This window comes from Lycorma delicatula, chromosome 7, assembly GCF_047948215.1.
Source record: "Lycorma delicatula isolate Av1 chromosome 7, ASM4794821v1, whole genome shotgun sequence".
Lineage (NCBI taxonomy): Eukaryota > Metazoa > Arthropoda > Insecta > Hemiptera > Fulgoridae > Lycorma > Lycorma delicatula.
Window position 1 is genome coordinate 118,795,639 of NC_134461.1, and position 26,366 is coordinate 118,822,004.

General features: G+C 30.8%; 1 protein-coding gene across 1 annotated transcript; it reads right to left on the bottom strand.

The window, feature by feature from the left end:
• Positions 1-177: 177 nt before the first annotated feature.
• On the bottom strand, positions 178-25,116 carry LOC142328482 (tRNA (guanine(27)-N(2))-dimethyltransferase-like). Its single transcript, XM_075372299.1, has 7 exons — positions 24,946-25,116; positions 22,770-23,039; positions 19,393-19,605; positions 15,856-16,049; positions 11,709-11,898; positions 8,144-8,464; positions 178-4,891 (listed from the first exon to the last, which is right to left on the bottom strand). Exons 1-7 carry the CDS (start codon positions 25,095-25,097, stop codon positions 4,867-4,869), a joined length of 1,365 nt encoding a protein of 454 aa, XP_075228414.1. The 5' UTR covers positions 25,098-25,116; the 3' UTR covers positions 178-4,866.
• Between the last annotated feature and the right edge of the window lie 1,250 nt (positions 25,117-26,366).

Here is a 26,366-nt window from a genome sequence, read left to right on the forward strand (position 1 = left end):
CCTACTCTTTTACAATAAATGATGATAGTTGATAATACATTACCATTAAAAAGTAGATCTGAAAATCTGATCAGATTAAACCAGTGGTGCAAAATAACAACAAATAAACAATAATATTTTTTCTCTCCAACTTTAATTCATAAACATTATTCAATTATACAATTTTTCAATTATACAATTTTATAATACAGTTCATCTATTTAGTAAAACACAATATAAAATATATTAAAAATATATATAAGAAACAAAATATTTAAGAATTGGATAGAAACTATCTGCTGTTTGATCTTTCTCATAAGCAATGCAATTCATACATCAATTTTACAATTAATACATATATTTTACAACCTTTAATTTACGTAATTTGGTGTATAATTCAAATAAACAAAAACATAATTGATCTTAGAAACTAAAAGTGCAGCAAAACATCCATTTTAAATATTATTTTTTAACCCATTCAGTCCTACCAAATGTCACTGAATGGTCCTATTATGCCTCACAGTAAATTTATTTAAAACTTTAATGTTTTGAATTTATATGAAAATCTGAACAAGTTTAAATCGACAACAAACAAACAAAAATTCAAACCTATGCCTGGAATAAAACTCATCTTGTACTGCATGTCAATCAAAAATTCTACAAGTAAGTTACAAACTAGGTTATAGAATGATTTCAATCCCTTGTAAGTAGTTCCTACTTACTTGTAAATGTTCCTACTTATAACAAACTAACATTTTTAGTAGAATTTTTCTTAACATTAAATACCCATTTAAGCCTACATGAGAAAGGAAATAATGAATCACTGATTGTAAATAAATTGAATAATTGGAGTCACTTATCCTGTAGTTGTTTTAGTCTTGTAACAACATTTGTTTCCAAAACCATATTTTCTATGCTTTATGTGAATTTAAACATTACTTTCAATAAGTTTAAGTTGTACTTTTTTTATTACTAAAATCAGGAAACAAAGAATTATATTTCAACACAAACATATTGTTAATAACGATGTATTACACACAATATTAAATGGAAGGAAAGGTACTGTCTGTTCTAAATACTAGGATGAAAAATACTAGGGACCCAGAAAGAATGGCAATTTTTCTTTAGTGTCATTACATAAAGAAATAAGCAAATTTTAAAAATTTAGTTTTTTTGCTAGCAAAGGCAGGTTTTTGACAACCTACGCAACAACACAAACTGCTTGATGAAAACTGATGATTTTTACAGATAATAAGCAAAATCTCGATTTTCTGAAACTAAAATAGCTAACAGATACATTTTTGTTATCTAACTGGAATTTCATTTTTAGATAAGATAAGAAAGCGTGTAAGGATTACAGGCAACAAAAAAAGTAATTTTCTTTTGTTGCTATACTATAAGCGATTAATGGATTATCATTTAACCTACATGTTGTAAAATCAAATTATCATCTTTTTGCATTTTCATGATTAAATAACATGGAAGGGGGTTACAAGTTATTAGGTTTGAAACTTTTTTCACCTTGATTACATTCAAAGAAAGAACTTAAAATATTAAGAGTCCCTTATATTCTAACATCTCAGAAGAAAGATAGTATTATTCATTTTAGTCATTTTTCAACCTCTAAATATCACTTGTTTCTCTAACTTCTAGGGATCAAAGCGTTAAGATCTACTACTCATTCATTCGATCACATAGGCAAAACATTTTCCAATGGAAATTGTGGTTTGATGTGAAGATACAAGGAAATTATACGCTAACATTTACTTGTTAGCTAATATCATAAAATCTTTGAATAGAATAAAGCCTTTTTAATATTTCTTAACTGGACAGTGTAAGATTTGCTCAGAAACTGTAAGATCAATAACATGGAAGAGAGCTGTTAAAGTTGGATTCACAACATCAGATTTATTTGCCATGTGCTTAGTACTTTTCTTATTAGAAATGATTAAACTTGGGATTGTTCTGAATTCACACGTAAATTAACAACTGAAGTGTTAATGGATGAAGGTGGTAAGTGAGGTGCTGTTATTAAAACCCATCTATTATTTGGTCTGTCAACATGTTGAGATTCAGATTCCAATACGGTTGGAAGTACTATATGAAGATCATCCATTTAGCATTAGCAGTTGATTCAGTGTTCACAAGTTGATGTACGGTAAAAAGAGCCTATTCGATGTATTTGTGTAAAATGAAGTCAAATAAAAACATCAGAAATGTTGTCTAGTACAAGAATAAATAATCATGGGTGGCAAAAAAATGCAAGTGTAAGAACATATAATCACAAAACTAGGTAACAAAAAAGTATAAACCAAGATTTTATTAGAATGTAGCATGTGGCAACAAAAGATAAGCTCTTTTTATATTATTTTTATTTTAAAATAAAATTAGTATTAAAGTTTACCATGTTAAAATAATACAGGATTATTCAGTGCATTTTAACATTAGTAAAAAAACTTAAAATATCTAGATGATATTCAATTTCACACTACACATTATGAAGAATAACTAGAGTTATTCCATTAATTACACCTTCAATCCTTTTTTTTAGTTCATTGATGCTGACAACCTTCATTGCATATACATCCTGTCTTTGATAACCTCCAAAGAATGAAATCAGGTGCCATAACATCAGAGGATTGAGATGGTCAGGGAATTGATTTATCACAGCCAATCCAACGTCGAGGAAATTTTAATGTAAACCCCAGAGTGTGGTGCACCATCTTGTTGGAAGTAAATATTGGGTTACTGATGTTCAATTTGTGGTACTGCATACTCCTGTAACATGTCTTGATAACTAGGATTAGTAACCGTGGCTCAGCGAAGAATAATGGTCTGATCATTTCAGTAGAAGTAATCCAAACCAAATGTTAATTTTTGAGCTACCACGTTATGAATGTTGAATGGCATGAGGGTTCTCACTACAACAAATCCTACATTTATGATGGTTAACATGACCAGAAACATGGAAGGTAGCTTCATCAGAGATTACTTTTTCTAAGAATGCACCATTTTCGACACTTTATCAAGAATGTCCACAGCAAAAGTGTAATGGCACAGTTTATATCATCACCTTCAGTTACATGCACCAACTGAATTTTATACTCATGACGTTTTAGGTGCTTGTGTAGAACCTTCACAACTATCAACTGTGGTAATAATCCTAATTCTAAACTCACACGATGAGTTTATTTACCCAGGCATCTCTGAAGAGTTTTTCTTACTCTATCTATAACTTCCTTGGAGATGGGAAGTCTGCAGCACCTTTTTTGTTAACTACACTTCCTGTATCCTTAAATTGCCAATAACAAAATTTAATAGTCTTTATTAGGAGGATTATAGCCTTATTCTAGACAAAAATCTCTATGAACAGTAACAACAGATCTGCTTTCGTAAAACCATAGGACACAAATTGCTTTCTCCTGCATGACAGCCATTGCTAAACTGAAGATCCCCCTCTCATTACATCGCACTGATGTGTTCATTCAAGGTACACTAAAAAGTAATTCTATATCTACCACTAATGTTTAAAAAAATCAATGCACACTAAATTGCTTTGTTCATTCTTTATTAATCCCTAAAATGTACTGAATAATTCATGTTTACCTGTATTACAGAGTTATTTAATGTATACTGACAAAGACAGGTAAATATTTTCTACATAAAATCATTTACCTTTGAATATTATACATCAAAATGTGATTAAATAAAGGTATTCTTGAGCTCATCATTTTCTAAATAGCTATTAATATTCTATTTTTTTACCAATTACAACACATCAAAAAAGCCACCTTGAAAAATAATTCAGTTTTACTTTAAATATACTCATTGGTATTTTTCAAAATTGTACTTTGATGATATAATATGAATGTTATTGTTTGAAATGAATTTTCATTTTCCTTCAATAACTCTTAGCTTTAGATAATTTGTCATTGCTTTGTGATAATTTTCCACTTTTAACTTTTATCATGTCAGTTTTATATATATATATATATATATATATATATATTTTAACATATAATATTTAATTTATCATCTTTGTTTAAATACAATTTACTTTACAACAATTTTAAAACATGATGTGTGGATCTACTTTCTGCAGTCACGTCTTTCATTTTTGGCTTTATTTTTATTTAATATTTTAATCTGACCAACTTTTATTCTACACAACATAAGGACTAGACAGTCTAAGTACGTTTATTTCAAACAGTTTCTTGATAATTTCATCTTTTTGTTGACATTTTTCTCTAACCAAAGCTGACAATGAATGAAGTTGATCACAGTCAATTAGGCATTAATGTAAGCACCATCTCATTTTAACTTTCTCAGCAAATCTTCATATTTTATGCCAAAGGTAATTTACAATTAGTCAACAAATTCCGTAACACTGGCTTATTAATTTTAACCATATATAGCTATTAGCTTTCAGGTTGGCTTTGTCTTCACAGGTATAGACTAGGCCCGTATCTTTCAGCTATTACCATTTTATTCTCCATTCATCTTTTATGTTACCAGGTACAGTATGCATTGTCAGGTCATTTGAAACCCAAAAATTAAGCTATATCGTGTGCTTTGAACCAAAATTTCCCATGCCTTGACGTCGCACATTTGTAAAAAATTTTACAATTTAATTTTTAATGCTAATTTTAATTAATTTTTCATATTTTAAAATTTATTTTACTTTTTAATTTAACTGAATAAAAGTTTAAATTCTTAAAATAAAAAGATTAAAGGTTTTAAATCTTAAATAAAATAAATACATGATATGTTATTGTATTTTATGAAGTTTGTAATGTAATTTGTGATCAATATGTAATGCAGCTGATGATGGGAGTAAATCGCAAAAGCACTTCTGATAAATAGTGGAATAAGGTAAGTCATCCTACTTTATTTATTCTGTACTTTGGTTGATCTAATAAAAAAAAAATATATATATATATAAAACAACCAAAACACAGTAATTAGATTAGATAAACTTATCTTATTAATTTTTAATAACTGGTTTTTGGGGTATCCCAATCTTCAGTTGATATTAAATTCTGTATTTATTACATTTACTTCTATATTCATTCTAATAGAGGTCAGCGCCATTTGTCATTTAATAAAAATGACAAATCATTAAAAACGAAACATTTTTACGCATCAAGGATGAATTTAAATGATTTTATGAATGAAATTTTCTGCTGCAGACTTTAAACAACAAATTAAAATGTTTAGTAATAATTTGTTTATAAAGTAGTAGTTTTTGATTTATTTTAGTGTTAGTTAATGTCGTAACACTTGAATTTAAATGTATTATTTTGCTTTCTATAATTTAATATTATATGCATCTTACTACTTTTTAGATTTTCTCATTTTATAAAAAATAATTTATTACTTTGTTTAAAAATAGAAATAAGTTTATTTATTATTTTAGTGTTAGTGGTAACTCACTAATGTTGTAAACACTAAACCAAATTTATAGGTTGCATTATTTAGTTTTTTATATTTTAATAATCCAATAAAAGTTACATTAATGTGATATACATAATATTATACCTATATAATTTAATATTATATCTGAATATTAAAAGTAGAGAACACAATAAAATGTAGTAGCAAGAAGGAGAAAACTAATAATTTCTAAGTATTTAGCTGTGTTTTATTATATTTCTTAATAAAAAAGTTTTTTCTCTGTAATGTATTAAGGAAAAAATTGCAATAAAAATATATTCAAATAAATTATTTTTGGCACACATCACTAAATCTTCTAAAGAGAATTTTTAGTTTTCTGTCAAAGGATGGTGTTAAATCTGTATGTATTAGAGAAAAGAGGAACTTTTTGAAAATAACTTAACAAGAATGTCAACAAGTAGGAAAAAACAATAAGTATGTAAGAAAATTTACACAGCAGAAGCTAAAGGGGAAAAAACAGCTTTCTCAAAATTTTGTTTTGTCACATACCACCTTCATCTATTGAGCAACTACTTTGACCCTTTATGATCTCTTAACATGCCCTTTTTCATTTGACGTTCAACTATAAATCTTAAGGAATATCCTCCCTTCAAATAACATTTCTAAATGCTGAATTCCATTAATTACAAAATTCAACTGTGAAGAACCGAACTGTGATATTATAAAAATTAATTTTTGTCTCTTTCTGACTTTTACTCAGCATTCTAGAAATACCACAAACAGCAAGAAGTAGCTAATTTTCTTTTTTCTTCAAAATCTGTATCAAAACTAATGTTACATCTGATGCAGTCTTTTGGGATGTAATGTTAAAGCATTATAACTAGCGTTTGTCTACACTAAATTATCTAATACAATTAAAAAATAGAAGTAGCTTCTGTTAAATGAAATGTAATCTTTTCTCTGATATTTTAAAAAGTTCTATTATTATACTTTAACCTTTCGCGAGTGGTGATGTATTATGGCTGTGGGCGAAAGACATTTTCAAAAAAAAAAGTTGCAAAAACTATTTAAAGTAACTTAAAACATGCATTAATGCATAAAAACATTTACCTTGTGTTTTTGCTGAATTCTGCCACTAATCTGGTTAAGGAACACTGTTTAATTATCTTGTGAGAAAAAGCTTACATGAAAATGGCACAAGTCTCACTGAGCACACTAGAATTTGCAAACTATAGGTGATGATTTTGATTATGTTTTACATTGAGTCCTTTTCATGTAAAATACACTGAATAATAATAGTAACAGTAGTAACATTGATGGCAATATAATAATAGCAATAATATATATAACAATTTTGCAGAAGTAGTGCACCAAGGCAGGAAATTGTATAATATGATTTTATTATAATAATAATAATAATAAATATTTTTTATTCATTTCCTTCTGAATTTTTGTTTCAAAAATTTTTTTTGATTTCAAACGAAGCAAGCTGAAAATGAAGTTTTGGAAGGAACAGTTTGTAAACAAATTAATTAAAATGGATGAAAAAATAATGCACGCATCTTGGTACACATGCACAGTTATTGAACTCATCTGATAACTGACATAAAATGGTTTCCCATCACGTTGTATCAGGAATTCCCACCTCAAAATGATTGAAAGAAATCTCTTGGAATTTATAAGTAACTATGTGAAGACAAACAACCAGTCACATTCAGAGACTCATATATAAGTTTCCACCCTCCAGCTTAAGTACAGGTAGCCAATATATGGGTTTCCGCCTGCAAAGGGTTAAGCAATGAAATGTTTTCCCTTTACTACCAATGTGATGTATCATGTATAGTAACATGACTGCTGACAGGCTGGTTAACTGTGTCCAAACATCATACTTTCTCTTGATATGTTGGTGGGGGGGTTCATCACTTCAGACCAGTGAAATTCTTCAAGAAGCAAGGAATACACACCTAGGGCTCCCACTGTCATTTGGCACAACTGTTTAGGATTGTTTTAACTTAAATATTGAACCTATTTATTACATTAGTTAAGAACATAAATTTACGTTTTATTTACACAACATATAGCCTTCATAATTTTCATTAAAGTGGACTGAAACAGCAATCGTGTTGAAAATTAAGTTAAAAAACACAGTGTCAAAAAAAGGAAGATAATATCATTACAATATCACACAAAAATATAACTATTTGAATTAAATCATTTTCAAGGCAGTTTTAAAATGTCATTTTAAAAGTGTCATTTTACAATTTTAGAATATTAAACAATTTTAATTCTATACAAAAGTCCTGCAAAGTTATTAAACTGTGGATATTCATATTTATTCCCTGATCAGGTATTGTATAAGTAAATTGGTAAATAATTGTTGAGTAATGTCCTACTACATAAAAAAAATCAATTCATAAATACAGAGTTAAAACATTTATATTCCTAAAAATAACCTAAATTAGTGGCTCTAATTTAGGTGACTACCTCCCAGACCCAACATTTTCCAGAAGTTGTTTACTAACTGTGAATTTTACAACTATGTTGTTTCTGAACAACATAGCCTTTGCAGTTGGCAAGGAATTACAATACATGAATTATTAAACACTGAAATAAATTTATATGCCAGTAGCACTTACAAATCAAATAATGACATTACAAAATTTGTAGGAAGTGAAATTTCAAGGGGATGAACACTTATGCGTACCAGGTAAATTAACCTTCACTACCAAAGATGAAAGAAAGATATATTGTTTAAATACAATAATGTTACCTTTTTTCTATACAATTCTGTATAACATTCATTAGCTGGTCAGCATTAGCATTCGTTCTTACTGCTTCTCTATCAAAATGTGTTCTACTTGCTTTATAACCAGCTTTGGTTAAGGCTTGTACAACTTTATCAATAGGCAACAAATGAGGTCCTTTGGGGCTATGTCTAGATAAATTATAATAAAAAGGAGGCGTAATAGGTTGGTAACAGTTTTCTTCTGCTGTTTTTTCTTCTTTGTTAACATCATCTAATTTAATTATCTTGTTTGGAGGAGGTTCATTTAGATTATTCTTGTTACATTGTGATACAGATGTTGGTAACCTAAAAGAATTGTAAAGCATTAGATTAGTAGATTTCTCCATTAATTACGTACATCAAAACAGTTTTTGCATCCAATGTACACAGGTTCAAGTTATTAGCTTGAAAACACTTGAACTTTATCATTACATTATATATATATATATATATATATACAGAGGGATCCAAAAAAATGAACTCAATGTTTGTAATTAAATAATATTTAAACAAAAAGACTTACACTCACCAATCTAATGTGCAGTGTAGTGTAAGGTATTAAATTTGTCATGGTAGGCAAAGTTGGCAATTTATGCCAGCTCCTAGACTGCTATATGTGATGAATGAGGATGACCCAGATCAAAGGATGGAGTACTGTGAATGGTTTCAGCATATGGTTGGTGAGGATGAGGAACTAGCAGGGAAGTTTGTGTGGACTGACAAGGCACAATTCAAACTTAATGGTGCTGTAAACAGCCTCAATTGTGTCTACTGGCCTCCTGCATATCCTCACACTCATATGCACAGGGTAGTGAATCTACCAGGGATTGCTGCGTGGCCTGGTCTATCAGTGCGTGGTTTTGTTGGTCCCTTCTTCTTCAAGGGTACCATAACTAGTGAGGCGTATCTTGATGTGCTTCAGACAAGGATTTTGCATGCCATCCAAAACCTGTTATGGTGATGAATCTTTTTACATGCAACAAGACGGAGCCCCACCTCACTACAATCGAGATGTCAGGTTGTACCTCAATAAAACTGTTCCCAGACAGTGGGTGAGTCAAAGAAGTGCTGTTGGGTAACCACCTCAGTCTCCTGATTTGACACCTCTGGACTTCTACCTCTGGGGAACCATCAAGAATGATGTGCATCAACAAAAACCAGCAACAATTGACGAGCTAGGTGAAAAAATCATAGTCATGTGCTCCCATTAAACCAGATACACTAACAGCTGTATTTCAATGTGCAGTTTGGCTCCATGGGCTTTGTATAGAAGCTGCTGGTGGTCATTTTGAACACATACCATAACCCTCTCACTGTACCAAAAATTGTCACATCAAGTCAAATTTGTCTAGATATGGACTAGCAAACAGCGGGTACATTATTTTGGACCCCTCTTATATATAGCAAGACTAATGTAGCAACACATTAACTCAATAAAAGTTATAGTATTCATCAGCCAAAAACAACTCCTTAAGATAGTAACCTAAATAACAAAACATACTGACTGAAATCTACAGGACAATTTTTCAAATATTCCATTAGATGGGCAGGCAGTTTTGTTATAATGTACTTTTTAAAAATATATTGAATAGACTGAATTTAGTATTAAGAAGCTAGACTTCCTTCTAGCTAACTAGAGGAATTAAAAGTCTAATGATATTATTTGTTGATATTTTGTTTCTTAACCCTAGATTACTAGTGCTAATTTTGATTCTCTAATAATTAACAATACATAAAATTTATGTACAGACATTCTAAATATAATATGAGGAGGAAAACATGAAGATGAAAAAACAGAAATAAAAAGTATTTTATGTATATTTAAAAAACTATACAAAAACATGCTTTTTCCAGATAATGTTTCATATTTAAAAAAATAAAAAGATTAAAAAAAAAATGTTATAGAGGCCCAAAAGTCACTGGACCCGCTATATCACTTTTTTATTTATTAAAAATTAACTTTTATTCTTTAATGAACAATAAACATGATTCTTGGAAATTATTTTTATAAAAAATGTTCTTCAATGTCCATGTTTTGCTTTTGACATTGACAAACTCTTTCTAAAATGTATTATATCACCTGTCTTAATGTTTCTTGGTTTATTCAATTAAGCTCTTCACAAATGTTGGCCTTCAACTACTGAATAGTTTTAGGTTTGTTACAGAGTATACTCTATCTTTCACATTTCCCCACAGGTAAAAGTCTGCAGCTGTTAAATCAGGTAAGAATGGATTAAATTTTGAGTTTTCAATTAAATTCTGGATTCCAGAATTATGGATCTATAATTGATGTCTCATTTGCCACCCCAGCCTTTGCGGAGCATCTGGAAGGGGTACACAGCAAGTGACCACCAGCCGATAGTTATGTCCATAACTGATGGAGGTGGTAACACTGCACGGCAGCACCAACAAGGCTGGAGTATCCAGGATCTTGATCCCGGACACGTTATGGGGAATATAAATCTTAAGCTTGTAAACTAAGTGATTACTGCTGAGAATAAAGCTAAATGCTTGGTTGTCAAGATACAGCGGGTATGCAATAAGATGCTTCCCTGAAGGTACAGCAGAAGGGGCTGTCCAACGGTCTACTGGTGGACGATGGATATTGCACGGAAAAGGAAGCAATGTATAATTGCTAGACGAGTGGTGACATGTATATATCTGGACTCTGCTAGGGCTGTATGTAAGAATTTGTATAAGGCCAAGAAAAGGGAGTTAGCATACATGATTAGTAATTGATTCCGAAAGATGTTGTTGGAGGAAATATATCGATGACAATGAAATGGATCACTGGGGTAGACTGTAACGTCTGCTAGTCAGGAATGGTCTCAAACCCAGGACACCGGTTACTCAGGACCCAGATGAGATCGCTGATATCATTGAAGAGCTATTCTCCATACAAGAAGGTAATCTGCTAGAGCTGGAGGCAAATGAGAGGCCCGTGACATTGTTTGGTACGGAGGAACATCTTGTGCAGTGGAGCACACGCCTGTGGATAAGGTGCCAGGCCTAGATCTGCTGCCTAACCAGGTGGTAAGGTGGTGGCCCAGGCATATCCTGAAACTTTTCTGAGTGTATTAATACATGTTTACAAGAGGGTGTGTTTCCTAAGAGATGGAGGCGGCAGCGCCTTGTCCTGATTCACAGGCCCTTATAGTTAGATCATTGTGGTGCATTAAGACACCAGAGTTAATTTATTAATTGACTTATTTGAATAGATTTCCCAAGATTTATTTTGGATTGAGTTGCTCGCCATTGGATACATTTTCACAGTAGACACATGAAGAACACATTAGAGAAAATCTTAGATCGATATGATTATAGATACAATTGAAATATTCAGATTTATATATACAAATAGACAAAAAAAAACACCTATAGGCTTTATATAACCTAAAAACTAAATATGATATATTAGACATAAACTGGTTCAAGACATTTACCAGATCTGTTACTTTAACATTTATTAATAAACTTAATTAATAAAAAAAAAAAATTATACTCTATAACAAAAGAAAACTAGTAATTTACAGAATTATAAGTAACTTACATAGTTTCAGATAAAAGTTGTGATATAAATATATTCAATAATTTCCTTGAAGGTATATTATCATGTAGCATCATTGCAGAAAGATAATCAGCATCAAATATTTCACCAGCCCACACAGGTCCTAATTCCATAATAATTCTGCCAGGATATATCAAATGACATTTGCAACTTAATAATGATGTTGGATTATCTAACAATCACAAAGTAAACACACACTTATAATTTTGGGTTAAATTCTATAATAAAATATTGAAAATATTTATTTATGTTAACCACTGCAAAAATTTGTTAATCATTATTTATAATGTACATTTTTATATTTTAATTTTAGAACAACTAATAGCATTTTCTTTAAAAACTTTTTCATTTTTATTTATTTTTTTTTTTTTTGTCTTCAGTCATTTGACTGGTTTGATGCAGCTCTCCAAGATTCCCTATCTAGTGCTAGTCGTTTCATTTCAGTATACCCTCTACATCCTACATCCCCAACAATTTGTTTTACATACTCCAAACATGGCCTGCCTACACAATTTTTCCCTTCTACCTGTCCTTCCAATATTAAAGCGACTATTCCAGGATGCCTTAGTATGTGGCCTATAAGTCTATCTCTTCTTTTAACTATATTTTGCCAAATGCTTCTTTCTTCATCTATTTGCCGCAATACCTCTTCATTTGTCACTTTATCCACCCATCTGATTTTTAACATTCTCCTATAGCACCACATTTCAAAAGCTTCTAATCTTTTCTTCTCAGATACTCCGATTGTCCAAGTTTCACTTCCATATAAAGCAACACTCCAAACATATACTTTCAAAAATCTTTTCCTGAGATTTAAATTAATTTTTGATGTAAACAAATTATATTTCTTACTGAAGGCTCATTTAGCTTGTGCTATTCGGCATTTTATATCGCTCCTGCTTCGTCCATCTTTAGTAATTTTACTTCCCAAATAACAAAATTCTTCTACCTCCATAATCTTTTCTCCTCCTATTTTAACATTCAGTGGTCCATCTTTGTTATTTCTACTACATTTAATTACTTTGGTTTTGTTCTTGTTTATTTTCATGCGATAGTTCTTGCGTAGGACTTCATCTATGCCGTTCATTGTTTCTTCTAAATCCTTTTTACTCTCGGCTAGAATTACTATATCATCAGCAAATCGTAGCATCTTTATCTTTTCACCTTGTACTGTTACTCCGAATGTAAATTGTTCTTTAACATCATTAACTGCTAGTTCCATGTAAAGATTAAAAAGTAACGGAGATAGGGAACATCCTTGTCGGACTCCCTTTCTTATTAGGGCTTCTTTCTTATGTTCTTCAATTGTTATTGCTGCTGTTTGGTTTCTGTACATGTTAGCAATTGTTCTTCTATCTCTGTATTTGAACCCTAATTTTTTTAAAATGCTGAACATTTTATTCCAATCTACATTATCGAAAGCCTTTTCTAGGTCTATAAAAACCAAGTATGTTGGTTTGTTTTTCTTTAATCTTCCTTCTACTATTAATCTGAGGCCTAAAATTGCTTCCCTTGTCCCTATACTTTTCCTGAAACCAAATTGGTCTTCTCCTAACACTTCTTCCACTCTCCTCTCAATTCTTCTGTATAAAATTCTAGTTAAGATTTTTGATGCATGACTAGTTAAACTAATTGTTCTATATTCTTCACATTTATCTGCCCCTGCTTTCTTTGGTATCATAACTATAACACTTTTTTTGAAGTCTGACGGAAATTCCCCTTTTTCATAAATATTACACACCAGTTTGTATAATCTATCAATCGCTTCCTCACCTGCACTGCGCAGTAATTCTACAGGTATTCCGTCTATTCCAGGAGCCTTTCTGCCATTTAAATCTTTTAATGCTCTCTTAAATTCAGATCTCAGTATTGTTTCTCCCATTTCATCCTCCCCAACTTCCTCTTCTTCCTCTATAACACCATTTTCTAATTCATTTCCTCCGTATAACTCTTCAATATATTCCACCCATCTATCGACTTTACCTTTCGTATTATATATTGGTGTACCATATTTGTTACACATTATTAGATTTTAATTTATGTACCCCAAAATTTTCCTTAACTTTCCTGTATGCTCCGTCTATTTTACCAATGTTCATTTCTCTTTCCACTTCTGAACACTTTTCTTTAATCCACTCTTCTTTCGCCAGTTTGCACTTCCTATTTATAGCATTTCTTAATTGCCGATAGTTCCTTTTACTTTCTTCATCATTAGCATTCTTATATTTTCTACGTTCATCCATCAGCTGCAATATATCGTCTGAAACCCAAGGTTTTCTACCAGTTCTCTTTATTACGCCTAAGTTTGCTTCTGCTGATTTAAGAATTTCCTTTTTAACATTCTCCCATTTTTCTTCTACATTTTCTACCTTATCTTTTTTACTCAGACCTCTTGCGATGTCCTCCTCAAAAATCTTCTTTACCTCCTCTTCCTCAAGCTTCTCTAAATTCCACCGATTCATCTGACAACTTTTCTTCAGGTTTTTAAACCCCAATCTACATTTCATTATCACCAAATTATGGTCGCTATCAATGTCTACTCCAGGGTAAGTTTTGCAGTCAACAAGTTTATTTCTAAATCTTTGCTTAACCATGATCTATCTGATACCTTCCAGTATCGCCTGGCTTTTTCCAAGTGTATATTCTTCTATTATGATTTTTAAATTGGGTGTTGGCAATTACTAAATTATACTTCGTGCAAAACTCTATAAGTCGGTCCCCTCTTTCATTCCTTTTGCCCAGCCCGTATTCACCCACTATATTTCCTTCCTTGCCTTTTCCAATGCTTGCATTCCAATCTCCAACTATTATTAAATTTTCATCTCCTTTTACGTGTTTAATTGCTTCATCAATCTCTTCGTATACACACTCTACCTCATCATCATCATGGGTGCTTGTAGGCATATAAACGTTAACAATCGTTGTCGGTTTAGGTTTTGATTTTATCCTTATTACAATGATTCTATCGCTATGCGTTTTGAAATACTCCACTCTCCTCCCTATCTTCTTGTTCATCACGAAACCTACTCCTGCCTGCCCATTATTTGACGCTGAGTTAATTACTCTAAAATCACCTGACCAAAAGTCGCCTTCCTCTTCCCACCGAACCTCACTAATTCCTACTATATCCACATTCACCCTATCCATTTCCCTTTTTAAATTTTCTAGCCTACCAACCTTTTTTAAGCTTCTAACATTCCACGCTCCGACTCGTAGAATGTTATTTTTTAATTTTCTGGTGACCCCTTCCTTAGTAGTCCCCACCCGGAGATCCGAACGGGGGACTATTTTACCTCCAGAATATTTTACCAAGGAAGGCGCCTCCATTATTGCTATGTGAAAATGCAGAGAGCCACATTTTCTTGGAAAAAAAAACAGCTGTAGTTTTCCATTGCTTTCAGCTGCGCAGTACTCAGAGGACTGAGTGATATTGATACGGCCGTTTAAGTCATTGTGACTCACGCCCCTAACAACTACTGAAAGAGCTGCTGCCCTCTTTCAGGAATCATTCCTTAGTCTGGCTCTCAACAGATACCTCTCCGATATGGTTGCACCTTCGGTCCAGCTACTCTGTATCCCTGAGCACTCAAGCCCCCTCACCAACGGCAAGGTCTCATGATTCATAGAGGAGGTTTTATTTTTAAAAACCATAAAATTTAACTTCACTAATTTTTTTAATTCAAAAAATAATTATAAAAAATAAAAAATGTTGTTAAATTAGAAATTAGGAAACTTCATCTATGATATAATAAATTATAATTCAAAATAATCTAATATATTACAAGAAAATGAAAATTTTTTTTCTATCATCAAATGTTTTAAAACAATTTATTGATGTATTCATCTTATTTTGAATATAATCTGATTTTTGTTTAAACTCATAATTTTTAAATTGTATACATATTTAGATTAATTAAATTTAAATATAAGAAATTCGTTTAACCCTACACTAACTGCTCCTGCAATGCAATACCAATTCCAACTGAGTAATCTGGCACAAGTTCTTCAAAATACCATAACCTATTAAATAACCATAATTTGACTACTAGAATCTACACATCACAATTTAATGGATTATTAATGTGCTTACAATATGCTAAATAAAGGAACATAATAACAAAAGGATTACCAATTAAAAATACATCAGAAACAGGAAAGAAAGCCCTTTCTTCACACATATTACAATGTAATAACCTTCTAATATCTCGCAACGCTTTATTTGCTTTCAGTGGACCCTTTGTAGTTGTAACAGCAATCATGAATGAATTTTTAAAAGCTGCAGTACAAAGAACATTTATGGCTTTACTATATTTAGCTGCTGACCTATAAAAAAATTTCATCAAATAAACACAAAATGAGTTTGCTCTTGTTATTCCAAGAACAGGATATTTAATAGATTTAACAATAAAAAAAATCCAGCAAATGGTTATGTAATTTCCTGTCTTTGCCTGGATTTTTATTTCAAATACACCATAGGGGTTTTAAACATTAATTATTTCCAGTGCAATTGCAAAAAAATCAAAATGTACAGTAAAAAATTTGGGTTCGATTTGAGTCCCTTGATAAATCATATTTTTACCTTAAAAATTATGCATTATTGAAAGTATAATTGAGAAAAAAATTCTCAGTAAGAACGTTTGGGTCTCAATTTACTTTCTAGACCAAATGATGTTTTCATCATCAAAATGTTACTGTATTCAGAATATAATGCCTCAAAAAACAATAATTAAACATTTTTAGAAAAAATTTTGGATCCATCTGACCCCCTTGCCTGACACTATCTCATAATATATTTTTAATAACAGCCACAATTTGTGAGATGGATAAATTATTATAAATTATAAAAAATTCAAAAATTTTTTTAGTTTTTAAGTTTGGTCTCATGGATCCCTTTTTTTAAAACGTTCCCTGACACTACATTAACACTAGATACAGAAATCTTGAAAATTAAAAGCAATTTATATTTTAATTATCGGTCACAATCAGGCCTCATGTTTTTTGTTTTGCTAAAAAGTTTATTTATTGGAGTAATTATTTACTTCAATAAGTTAGCCAAATTTGATACATGGCTAAAAAATTAAACTTTACAAAAAGAAAAAAGTCATAAAAAATCAGGCCAAGGCTGGAATATATATAGCCAAATTTCAACTTTTAGTCAACAGGTTTTTGAAAAAAGAGGCAAAAACCTTTTAGAAATAAGATTGAACATCCCCCAACCCTAAATCCAAATGACTTAAAACTTTGAATTTTTAAGTACTTTCATCGTACTTAAGCTCAATTTTCTGTAAACATTATACATATGCAAGTCAAAAACTAAAAATAGTCAAAATTATCCCTCTCCTTTTTAAATTTTGTCTAAACTTAATGCCACAATGCTGCATATATAGAAATTTTTTGAGCCATTTTCAAACAATTTATGATGAGCCAATCCAGAAATATTAATCAAAATACAGTCCAACAAACACACAAATGTTACTTTTTGTGTTTTCATTCCAAAAAGTTCTTGTTGACATACGCAAGAACCCCAATACCCAAAATTTTGGCTGCTCAGTTTACTTCCCTTTATAGATAACCTGCAGTGACCAATAAAGCTATATCAGAGAAAGTAAATTATGTTATTACACAAAAAAAAATATTACCTGCCAAAAACAAATGGTTTTGTATTACATTTTACATTGGTTAGTAGCAGTTTATAAACAACATCTACACTATATCTCTATTATATCTAAACCATATTTCTAAACTGGTATCAATTTTCACCAAAATCAATGGTAAAGCTTTCTCATTGGTATTAACAAAACAATACTGTTCAGAAACACCAGGGGTACAAAAATAAATATCAAAATTTTAAATTGTATCTCTTGGATGAGGTGTACATTGTTGATTTAAATCTAGAAACAAAAAGCAAAAAGGACAGTTTTATAAAAGGGCAGTTTTTATTTCTTATATTTCCACTTGACAACACTACTGGCAAAGATGGTGACTCCTGAATAGAGACTTATATTTTGCAGTTTACTAGATATGAATATGAATCTATAATTCAACACACACACTGTAGAAAGTTTAATTTTGATAACATTAACTTATAGCATAATCGGTTTGAAACTACTGAATGTCTGTGTAAAGGGAAGAGTATAGGAAACAAATGGTGTGTGAAGAAAATGTTAAACATGTAAGGGAGTCTTATCTGCACAGTATTAAATAATTTCTTAAGGCCAACAACAAACTATCAATGCCAGTGTAAAATGTTTAACGCTTATATATGCATACATACTGTTTACAGCTATTGCAGGCTTTAAAGCCTGTATGTGTTGAATTTGTGATCGAAATGCTCAGCATGAAGATAATGACTTTCTGATCATATTGTGTTTAGTGACAAGTCAACATTTCATTTTAGTGGAAAAGTTAACACGTATAATGTCTGTATCAGTCAGAAAATCTCCATCAACTCTTGCAATACAAAAGGTGACACCAAAATTAAATGTTCTCTGTGCAATATTTTGATAGTACCTTTACAGGCCAATCTTTTTCACTGAAGCAAGTGTAACAGGAGTTGCTTATTTGGATGTGCTGCATACATGGCTCTTTCCTCAATGGCATAACTTTCTATGTGATCAATGGAATGACGTTTTCCACGACCGCTGAATCACTCAGCATGGACCTGATGACAGAGTTTGTTTGCGGTGGCCTCCAAGGTCACACGATCTGACCCGACCCTCATATAATTTTTTTCTTTTGGGATTGTATAAAAGATCTTGTATATGTATCACCGATACCTACTGATCTAGCCAATTTGAGGCGCAGGATTGAAGCAGCTGTCACTTCCATTAATCCAAACATGCCGCTTAATCATGAAATGAACTTTCCTATTGGCTACCAAGGAATAAGAAGTGCTCACATAGAACACTTGTAGGGAATAATTGTAGAAACTACTCTTTCATTTTATTTGCAATTCATTACAAGAGATATCAAATAGCTTTAAAACCCCAATATTCATTTTTTGTACAACCAACAAAATTTTTTTTATTCATTTTTTATTGCATTTAAAAGAAATCATACTGAAAAAACTGATGTACAAGGATATAAATCAAGCTAAGACTTGAGAGTAATATGAATAAGATTAAGAGTAATATGAATCTAACCTTAATGAATTTTAAATTATAGTCTCATTTTCACCAAAAATTAAAAAATTTTAAATTCTTTAAAATAGCAGAATATTGCATAACAAAAAAATATTGTATAACAAAGAATAAAGATATAATATCAAATTTTATTCCTTACTACATTTTTTTTTTCATTTTTACTTTATTCTCCAACTATGTTTCTACAATTTCCAAGTCATTAAAAAAAATACCACAACAGCCTCACAATATGCTAAAACTAATTTAGTTCAGCTTGCTGAAAGCAACACAACCAAAACAATAAATAAATTGTCCTGTTCATCAATAAGTATTACATCAATATTGTTCATCGATATTTCTGATGACTAACAAGTTTGACAACAGTCAAGAATATTTATAAGACATTCTTATAAACAAGAACGAGATGTCAATTTTTAAGTTTTTGCAACTCTAATTAATTTCCACTTTTATAAAAACGTCATATTCAGTGTACATGTTACAAACTATAACTTGATTCAAGAAAACTATAAAATAACTGGGCGTACCTTGCCATAGCAGCTATTACAAGTCTTATAGCCAATTCTGTTCCATAAAATGTTTTTGTTATAATACCACCATAATTTCTCAAAGCTGCATCTGGATTTCGGCCATACAAAGATGAGTCATCTTTAGTGGTTATTACAAGAACACCATTCCTAGGTAAATTCTTGAATGCTGCATCTAAATAGTGTGACGCAGATGTATGACAGTCAATGTGACTACAATCAAGACAAAAGTATATTTATACATTATTATAAATATATATAACATTTACAACAGAAGATTATAAAAAAAACTAACAAAATTAATTCTAGTATCAGTGTACACCAACATTATATCACATCACATCAATACAATCACATCACACATTAAACATCACATTACATCACATCATAAACAATATATTATTGGAAGTTTTAAAAGTTAACAGAAAAAATAAAATTTTCTTCACTCTCCACACATTTTTCATACAGAACATTTTTAAGAGATAATTCCTCTAACTTTTTTGGCTGACCATTCTTTTTGATCCACTACTTTTTAAATACAAAAATACCATAAGCTTATTACACAACAGTTATTGAAATAAACTGAAAAACAAAAAAAAAATGTCAAAGACTGTTATTTATTCCATTTATATATTATTCCATTTATTAATTATTATATCTATACATACTATTATTTCATTGTGTACTGATGATGACTATTAGTTATAATGACTATTACTTATAATAAGTAATTTTATTTGTAAACAGTCTTTATGTGCTTTCTTGTTTCCCCATGTTTTTAAAACAAAACAAAAATATAATATTATAAGCATTTAAACAAAATTCTATTACAATAATTTGCCAAAAATAAATTTTATTTAAATTCTACAACTATTTAAGACAAAGAACAAAACTTATTTATAAGAAACTTACGAAATAACTTTATCATTATTAAGTGTTAGATCTTTAACTTCCGAATCTAAACTCTAACTGACGAATTCTTTCCCAAATTCTTAATACTTTCACTAGCTGAAATTCTGTTGATATTCCATATGACTGAGAAGTACCCTAACATCAGTCACACACTCGCCAGACACAATGTTATCATTGTATGCAGAAAGTAACAGCTGATCCACTACATTAGACTAAGATTTCTCTAGGCTTCAGATGTAATTTGATCTTCAAATGCAGTGAAGAAAAGTTCATCATAACTCTGAAGTCAAAGAAAGTTGATTCTTCGTATGATGTTCCAACATATACAGTTTTTTATCAGTGTCTTTCTAGAGTATGTAACTAAAACTGTCTTACGAAATGTCTACAACTTAGATAAAAATGTTTTTCTCAAGCAATTTTATAATTTTATTGATATTGTTTTGTAATTCCATCTTATTGCCATCACATAATATATTTTTTATGATTTTTGAGATATTCAAACAATAGTCAAACAGTTTTTTTTCAATAAGATCCTATGAGAGATGGTGTCAAAAGTTGTCTGAAAATCAAAATAGTGTGCTAACTTTAGTATTAACAATCAATCAAAAAAAATTATAATTTCCATTACATTTATGGCCATATATCTAGCTCTTAAATAAACAACTATGCTGCTCTGGTACAATATAACATTTAAGAATTATTTACAAACAATCTTGTCAAGTAATTTAGATAAAACTCCCAAGGCAGAAATACGTCAATAATTATTATAGTAATGTCGTACAGGTTCCCCTTTTTGACCCAAGGTGGAAATACACACTTCCATGAGCTGGGAAAAGTTTGGAGAATCAGGCTTAGGCTTAAGTTCCCACATATTTCAATAATCTCAATTAGATTTTAAATGAAAATTTGTAAGATTTTAACTAGTTATAATAGCTACCTTAACATCTTCAATAGATATAGCTGGGGAATCAAGTGAATCATGTTTTTATTTATGATGATCTCTCTCAGCCCAGTACACAGATTCAAAGTATTTAGTGAAGTCTCACTTAACTGTTGTGCATCCTAAAGTACTACTAACATACAGGGCCCAACACTCTTAGTTATAGCCATAAATGGCTTAATCTATTTACAAAATTCCATTCTATAGAATAAAGCTTGTCTCTACATTATGAATCAGAAAACCACTAATAATCAACTTTGTTACTGATTGTTTTATACTAATATGAAACCTTCTTTCTTTTCTCTTTATTCAATGAATTAAATCTTTAAAAACCAACAGAGAAAGTCATGTCATGTTACTCAGAGAGTTTGTAAAATTTTAACTGCATCACAGGCACGAATAGAGTAATTAACATATCCGCAGGAGGATTCACTAGCTATAGTATATATGCATTGAAATCAGCCTGATAAAAATTATGCGCTCATGTATATAATTATCTTGCAGAATCACATACCTTAAAATTAAAGGAGTATATGGAGCATCTAAGCTAACCAGAAAATCATTAGTGACTGATGTATGCACCTCACACTTTGCCATACAAACCAAAACCAATTTATTCTTGCATCAATCAGCATTGTTATATTGAATTAGATGTCATCTATGAAACAAAAAAATATTTAACCTTTTTCCTGAAATAATAAGGGATACTCAAATTAAAGACTCTCCATCCCAATTGGTTTTAGAAGCATTAAAATGACAAGAGGACTATCAATTTATAGTTCAGGATTGTCATCTGTTCAGATAAACTGTTACGGTAGTCACTCACAGAATGTAGGTAGAAGTCTGGATAGAAATAATGATTCCCACTAAACAGGTTATCAGAAGTAACCCTTTACTGATTTAAACTTTCACACACATTCTTCCTCTAATTTTACATTACTTCTTTTTCCATATGTACAGCCAGACCTAACAATGATGGAGAAACCACCATTCAATTTTCCTGACTGACGGAAGATTCATATCAGCTCTATGAACAAGGTTATTATTCGAAAAAATAATCACAGTTTTCAGAAAAATTTGATTTGGTAACAGCATTTAAGGGATAGAAGGTTCCTGTCGCTGCATAAAATCCTTCACTTTTAGTTCTTAGTCCCTGAACATTCTGATAACAGATAAGACTTTTTATTAATATTCCTGATCATCTCTTCCTTTTCTTTTCTCCAAAGGCTTAAAGAGTTTTACTATCGAATGATCGAATTAAAGCACCATTTGGTGAGTTGTCTGCCTTCTTAACTCAGCGAATTCACTGAAATATGGAATGGGCTATATTTATCAGCTTTTTTGAAAACTATATAAAACTGGTTCCATTTCTGCTAAAAATCTGCTCATGAATTGAGCTTTACATCTTTAATCATTGCTTTCTCCTGAATTCATCCTATCTGCCCTGAAAGAAACCATTTCGTTGAATAAATGAACTAACAGCAACAACAGTAATATAAAATAAGCATTAATAAAAATACCTTACATGAAGTTGAATGCCTCTTCATGAAGTAAAACACATGGGTCTTTATTAACAATATCAATATTAATTCCATTCATAGTAGCATTTTCTGAAATAGTATTGATGGCAGAAGAATAAGGTGTTGCTATACAAACTTTTATCCCGTCTGAAATATGTTTCTGCCATAATAGGCCATTTATTCCCACACCTCCACGAGCATCTAAACATCTGACTGGCTTCAGCACTGATTTTCCTCTTTTAACATATTCTGATAATAAATTTGTAATTAATAACCTGAAAAAATTAAAAATATATAAAGGATATGTAAGATTTTATTAATGACAATGATTATATAATAATGATATTAAATTAGTATTACATAACAATACAAATGATAATAATAGCAATTCAAATGTTACCATCAACTAATAATTATATCAAATAATGTGAATTAAAATAATATAAATCTATATTTCACTTATTTTAAGAAGGAAGAATCTACAAATTCACACCTTTTAGAGTCTAAGATTCTCTAAAATCAATATACTAGCAATAACTCTTTCACAAAAACTGATATGCATTGGTAAAAGAGATTCTCAAAAAATCATTTTAGAAAGTCCAGCAACATATTCACTTGATATAAATAAAAGGAAATTATATACAATTGAGGATTCACCTCAGATTTTGATGACATTTGGAATATACCTTATATGGGACCTAAGATATTCATTACAATTGAAATTATTTGTCAGAATATCCTTTCACTGAGTTACAGTCACCAAACATTTCGTAATTCAGCACTGAACAAGTGAAATATACATTATTCTCAAGCAAAGTAATTGGTAATTGCATATAATTATGGACTCAGCCAAACAATTGGGCAAGTTAATATTAAGGTTAATTAGGCAATTTTAGCAAGCAAAATAAGCATTAGGTTATGTTTATATCATATGGAGTTCAGTACACGGAATTAGTTACCTTTTATTTTCCTGTTTAGCCTCCAGTAATTACCGTTCAGATAATACTTCAGAGGATGAATTAGAATGATACGAATGAGTGTGTATATTAAGTGTAGTCTTGTAGTCTCAGTTCGACCATTCCTGAGATGTGTGGTTAATTGAAACCCAACCACCACTGAACACTGGTATCCATGATCTAGTATTCAAATCCATGTAAAAATAACTGATTTTACTCTCGACTTCCAAATCAGCTGATTTGGGAAGACACATTCACCACCAGATCAACCCAGTGGGTTGGAATTAGTTACCTAACCTAATAAAAACGTAACCTTCTCAATTTCTTTTTATGTTAAGTCTTCAGAACCACCATAAGATATTTCTTAAGAGGATGAATGAGAATCTAACTAAAATCAACTAAATTTCACTTACACAAAGTTATTTACTCCATATTAGACTTAACTTGCACCAAAGCTTAACCTAACTTAATCTAGTGTTTCTAATCTCATTCTCAAATTAATTAACAAGCTTACTTAAATTATTTAGTCTGAAAATGGTGAATATTATACTTGAACTTTGCTGAATTACAAAATTCTCTGTGACTGTAATAAACGATATGTAATTTTCGGTTTCGCTACATAATTTGGTCGTAATTCGGGTGAAAGAAGTTTCCAAAAAAATAATTTCAGTTGTAACAAATAATTTAGGCCCTAAATAAGGTATATTCCAATTTCATCAAAATCGGAGACAAGTCCCAATTGTAAAATTACCAAAGAAATTTAGAACAGAAAAAACACGTTTTTGGTCAGCACGTATTTGACCAACTGGGTAAAAAGAAAACATATGTTAACCATAAAAAATAATTCTACAATTAAAAATAAACAACTTGAAAACAACAATAATATATTTATTCTGAGACAGTCGACTGGCCTAAATACGTAATCTTTTCTAACTTCAATTATAATGAAAAGGTTAAAATTTCCTTATTTAGAATTTTTACAGCTCCACACAAATACAAGATTTTGTAAAAACAATTCAATTAAACAAGTACTACGTGTAAAAATGATTACATACTATATTAACTGCAATGACAAAACAATTCAGGCCTTGACAATTATGTTTTACTTCAATCAATTAAACGTAAACGTGAGTAAATAAATATTATAATACATCTTATCTGGCTTCTAAAATTTTTATAGACAGACTTAGCTAAGAGCTGTTAACCTTAAATTTGTCTACAATACCTTTCAAGACTTAGTTCTTTATTATAATAAAGATCAGTTTTACGAGGTGAAAAACTATTTTTACAAGCTAACACAGTTAGCCCGGATTCTTCTACTTTTCCAAGACCTAAACCTTGTAGGCCAGTTTCAACCAGTTTATCACTACTCGCCATCGGACTATTAACAACTAGCCATTTGTTTACATCACTGATCTCTATTTGACTGGATAGGGGACCCATTCATTGGAATTTGAAAAATTTGATACATAAACTAGCGCTAATAAATAAGTGGTGGAACTAAATAAAATGAAACGGCGCCTGCGCAGAGGTTTTTAAAGAGAATAAGAGTTTAAAAGAGAATATATATCTCGGTTGACCTGGTATGGTTAAAAAAGGATAATAAAAAAAAATTATATATATATGATTTCTATATAAATTTTTTACAACTGTCCGTAAATTTCTGCTTGTCTTGCGAAAATGACCGTTCTCTTGGTTATCTGACTTAAATAAAATAAACATCCCTACAATCACGATTATAGTTGCACAAGCGTACTATGGTTTTGTTTAGTTACCAGCCGCTCATTCTGCGGCGCTGGAGTATGCTACAGTAAATAGTAAACACTTAATTGTATTTTACGCCAAAGTCCCGTATCCAGTTATACAAAGATCGGTGGTTTACATTCACCCACGTGTTCAGAGTTCAAGCCTTTGAATATCAAAAACAGTATGCAGTAAAAATGTTTGTCAAAAATCAGTGCTTTAACGTGATTGAATCAAATAATTTATGAAAATGTATTACTGGATAGTTTATACATATATAATTATATATATTATATTATATATGAATATATTATATATTCATTTTACTTGTTTAGACTTAATTAACCAAAGATAGTAGAATTTTCCTTAACATAGCTTTTCTTTCTTTTTCCTGTTTAGCCTCCGGAAACTACCGTTTAGATAATTCTTCAGAGGATGTTATGTATGAGTGTAAATGAAGTGAAGTGTAGTCTTGTACATTCTCAGTTCGACCATTCTTGAGATGTGTGGTTAATTGAAACCCAACCACCAAAGAACACCGGTATCCATGATCTAGTATTCAAATCCGTGTAAAAATAACTGGCTTTACTAGGAGTTGAATGCTGTAACTCTCGACTTCCAACTCAGCTGATTTGGGAAGACGCGTTAACTACTAGACCAATCCGGTGGGTTTTCCTTAACATAGCTAAAACAAAATTACTCCACGTACTAAACTCTTTATTAACCAAGACATAACGAAAATATCTATGATATTACTCATCAAAGTTCAGAAAGCTTAGTTGTCACGTAGGGTGCGGAACGGATTATTGGACCGGCAACTGGCTACCTACTGTCTTCATGGTACACTATTCCCTCTAGTGTAATACATCCAAGATAGAACTACTGCTCATTACACTTTTGAGA

Bases quoted from the DNA above. Each gene is read 5' to 3' on its own strand.
- LOC142328482 (XM_075372299.1), bottom strand. From the start codon at position 25,097: ATGGCGAGTAGTGATAAACTGGTTGAAACTGGCCTACAAGGTTTAGGT. The intron at 19,606-22,769 runs GTAAGGTATTTT...TCTTGATTGTAG, and splicing joins GAAGAGGCATTCAACTTCAT to TCACATTGACTGTCATACAT. The intron at 11,899-15,855 runs GTAATCCTTTTG...TGTGATTGTTAG, and splicing joins TTCTGATGTATTTTTAATTG to ATAATCCAACATCATTATTA.